The sequence below is a fragment of the Carassius gibelio genome, chromosome A9 (genome assembly GCF_023724105.1).
Source record: "Carassius gibelio isolate Cgi1373 ecotype wild population from Czech Republic chromosome A9, carGib1.2-hapl.c, whole genome shotgun sequence".
Lineage (NCBI taxonomy): Eukaryota > Metazoa > Chordata > Actinopteri > Cypriniformes > Cyprinidae > Carassius > Carassius gibelio.
The window spans coordinates 15,482,313-15,486,576 of record NC_068379.1 but is presented as its reverse complement, the minus strand read 5'-3'; the positions used below and the strand labels follow the sequence as shown (position 1 = coordinate 15,486,576).

Genomic DNA, 4,264 nt, shown 5'->3' with positions numbered 1-4,264 from the left:
TCAGCATATTCAATGATTTTTAAAGTTCATGATATTGTGTCACCGAAGACTATATTAAAGTCTACTAAAAAATGTATCTTTGTTATCAAAGGTATAAATAATAAAAAAATAAAAATAAAAAAGTAAACCAGGAGACTGGAGCTTTAGGGTAGCACAGTGTCATTTCTTATTAAATGGTTAAGGAACAATTAACTACACACTGAAAGACTTAAAACTCCTGAACATGGCTGATGGAGCCGACAGCAGGATGCATGGCACTCCAGTGAAGTGGCGGAACTCGCCTCTATCCAACAAATACTGATGTCCCCTGTAGTTAGGATGCTCACACAGGCCCCATCCAGAACGTTACAGGACTGTACTGTACCTCACGGTGATGGAAGCGGTCATAGAGAGAGGGTAAGTCCTCACTGGACTCCATAATCTGACCCTGAAAGTCAGGCCGCTAGTACAGACGGATACAAAAAATGCCAGTATGCTACAAAAGATACAGCAGGTAGCCAAATACCATTACAATGGATTGATTTCTTATCGGCCATATACTGTAGAAAGAGCAGAATCATATCCAGACTCACCTAAAATTATACTAATGGGGGACTGAATTATTAAAAAAAAATATTTAAGTTTATGCATACTGGGTTTTATGTTTCAATCTTCTCCAAGATAAAAATAAACTTTCAGTAGGGAACAATACAGTGTTATTCCATATCTGCCAGAGTTTAGGGCAAATAATGCTGTTCCTGAATGGTTAGTGAGGGATGCAGTATATGTTGGTGTGGTTCTTCCTGAAAAAAGGAACATACTGTAGACTTGTATTGGGCTAAATAGCTCAGTTTCTCCAAACAGGCATGACTTACATTTCGCACCTTGCGTAGGGTGACCATATGCGCCGTTCATACGGGACACGTCCCAGCCAGAATTTTAACAATGCCTTAAACATCCAGAGCAGCTTGACCAATAACATGCAGGTATTGTACGTAGTCGACCAATCGTGGGGCTGCGTGTGAGAAGGTGAGATCTAGAGGGAACAATCAAAGCTATGCAAATATGCGCACGTGTTTGTTCGTTCGATTGACTTGAAGCGTCGCTGCGCACAAATCCAAAAAAACAAACAAAAACAAAGTGCGCCACAATCCTTCAAGTCAAACGAACGAACATACACGTAAAAGCGATTCAAAAGCATAAGGAGCCGTCTGCTCTGCTCTTTATAGCTCTCATGATTCACAACAATCAATCTGCACAGTACAAATAGCCAAAACCTGGATATTTTAGGCAATATTAAAATCCTGGCTGGGACGTGTCCCGTATGAACGGCGCATATGGTCACCCTAACCTTGCGGCAAGACCTTATAGAGTCATTGTAGCCCATCCAGTGCAGGTAATGAGGATACTCTCCCCTGGTTAGGATGTACTGGCAACCGATTAATTTTGGATGTTCATTCAAAACCCAGGCCCCACTTTCACTCTTGGATGGAGTTACAGCGGCTGAAGTGGGATGACAGCTCTGGGCAGTCCATACTGCACTCAAAACAACATCCCTGAAAGTTTTTCTCTTCATGCCTTATATTCTCAAAACAGTAAACGCAAATCCGTAACATCTCACCCAATTCCCCAAACATCCAATTTTCAGTTCAGAATGAAGCTCTACACTCAAAACAAGTCCTCAAACACACACACTACAACATAGTCTTACACAGTGGTCAGGTAAATTCAAAACAAAACTACAAAAACTAAAAACCAGTAATAAGTTGTGTTGCTTGTGGTTCTCCCCCTCAATGAACTTTTCACATGATGAACATGTGTATACATTTGCACATTTTCTATTCCTTAATGTACTGTACAGTACAATACATCAAACAACAACCAAAAAATATTCTGCCCCAGCATCACATCTTTGGTCTGGGACAAAATCCTCTTGCATGAGTGATCCACCCCCGTCACACATCAACTGTAATGTCTAGTCAGGCTTCTTCCATTCCATCGTCTCTGTGTTCTACAAAAATAGAAAGACTGATTTTGACACAATGAGCCAAATTTTGCATAACGTGTGATAGCAATAAGCAAAATCTGTAAGCAATCGAGAAAAACTGCAAGTTTGCAAACTCATTGCCCAGCCTCCCTTATAGTCATAGGACATGGTCAACTAATGGCACAAATTTTATCTGAGACTCCTTTTCTCCTTGCCCCTCATCCTAATCCTCCTCCTCCTCCTCCTATTTGTCTTCCTCCTCCTCTCTGGTGTCCTGGAGCTTTTCAATCATGTCTCTCTTGATAAATTGCTCCAAAACTGAATGAACTGACTGGGACTCTTTTATCTATCTATTGAAAGTTCTGATTGGTGTGTGATAAGTTTTGACTCCTAATGTTTCCATTTGGGTAACTGTGTACTAATTGAGCTCAAGCTATACTGACTTTAGTGAACAATATTGAATGCTACTGCTTTCTAAATGACAACATGGCATAGGCAATGAGAAATTAAGGGATTTGTATGTAGAGATTTGCAGTGACATTTCACCAAATCCGATTCATGTGTTTAAAAAAGGGTTAAAGTGTTTAGTTTAGGGGAATGGGTGTGCTTTTTAATAAATGGTGCTATGGTCTTGAAATTTTAGTTCAGAAGCCTGGTTACAGTGTTTAAGCAGTCGAGAAAAACTATATTTATGCATTTATGAAGTAAAATATCTAATCACTGTATGTGAAATGACTGAAAATAGCATTTTGCTCTAAACACACACTGTCTGATAAGAACGCTATATATATAGAACGTTCTATTGTATTTTAAATTATAACAAAGTATTATAAAATTATAACAGTAAATGTAATATAATCTGATGAGCTGATTTTTATCTGCTTTGTAAATTGCTCAGGAAGTGCACAACTGCTGTTGTCTTTTGTCTGATTTATTTCAGAGTCAGACAACTCTTGTTCATTGGGCTTAGTTTATGAAAATATAAAGTAAAACATCTTACTTGAAAACATTTCTGCTCAAGAGATGCAAGTTTTACCCCCCCCCCCCCCATTTTTATCACCTGATTGAGTTTGGACTCTTTGCTACCATTGCCTTTGGCTCGTTTAGTTAGTGTTTAAAGACACTTAATATTCAGTAATATGATCACATTTACTCTTTAGGAAGAGAACACCACTTGAATCTAACTGAACTGAGCTGAATAATGACACTATTGTCTTCTATAGAGCTGCTTTATAGCAGCATTAAATTTGTTAATCACTGATAAATTTAACATAAATACTGTTATTGAACTGAATTTAATAAAGGTGACTTGATTTGGCTTTACAAAGCAGTCATTCATAGAAATATATATGATAAACTAGCTGTAATAATGTTTTTTTTTTTTTTTTTTTTTTTTTTTTTTTTTAGTATTTCAGCCTTATATTTTTTTTATGGCAACCAGAACAAAATAGACACAACTCACATATATGAATGCCTCTTCAATAATTGTATTTTTCAATATTTTTCAGTAGTAGTGACAAGAAGTTTTCAGTTCAACAGTCTGTGGTGATTTGACGAACAGAGCCCACAATGGGATGCATGGCCCCCCATTCAGTGTGGCGTCTGTACTCTCCCTTCTCAAGGAGGTACTGACGGCCACTGTAGTTTGCATGCTCAAAGAACACACAGGGACCTTCCTGGACCTTGCAGGAATGTATCTCTCTACAGAGGAAACGTTCCTGGATGGACGGGGTGCTTTCTGTAACTTCCCATGTTTGGCCATCAAAATTGGGCCTTTCAAAGAGCTTCAGCTTGAGATTTCCAGTAACCTGAAATAAACACAAATGACGTTTCTATGTTTACACCTAATCACACTGTTTACTTATAATCACAGACTCCCTAAAAGCAATTCAAAGTGATAATTTGTGTTGCCATTGAACTTACATGCCTGAGTAGACGACAAGATCGGACACAATCATTGAAGCCAATCCAATGATGATAATCTGGATACTCCCCTGGGGTCAGGACATACTGATAGCCCATGTAGTTTGGCCACTCATACAGCACCCAAAAGCCCCCCTCCACCTTTGCAGAATTACAGCGGCTAAAAAAAGAATGAAGGTCACTTGTGTCTCCCTTACACTCATATGACCTTCCCTGGAAGTTCCTGTCTTCGTAGAACACAATCTGTCAGACAAAACACAACACTGACAGTTTAACATTTTGCTAACACATCATGACAAACTGTGGGACTCAGACAATCAGGGAGAAAGAGGCACTTACACTCTCAGTTGTCATTGTCAGATGTGAAATGTTGGA

At 38.8% G+C, this 4,264-nt stretch overlaps 1 protein-coding gene and 1 pseudogene across 1 annotated transcript; both read right to left on the bottom strand.

Annotated features, from left to right (window-relative positions):
* Positions 1–208: 208 nt before the first annotated feature.
* Positions 209–1,595, bottom strand: LOC128019354 (gamma-crystallin B-like; annotated as a pseudogene).
* A 1,849-nt stretch (positions 1,596–3,444) lies between these two features.
* crygs4 (crystallin, gamma S4) lies at positions 3,445–4,264 on the bottom strand. Its single transcript, XM_052605987.1, has 3 exons — positions 4,229–4,264; positions 3,890–4,132; positions 3,445–3,774 (listed from the first exon to the last, which is right to left on the bottom strand). Exons 1-3 carry the CDS (start codon positions 4,241–4,243, stop codon positions 3,499–3,501), a joined length of 534 nt encoding a protein of 177 aa, XP_052461947.1. The 5' UTR covers positions 4,244–4,264; the 3' UTR covers positions 3,445–3,498.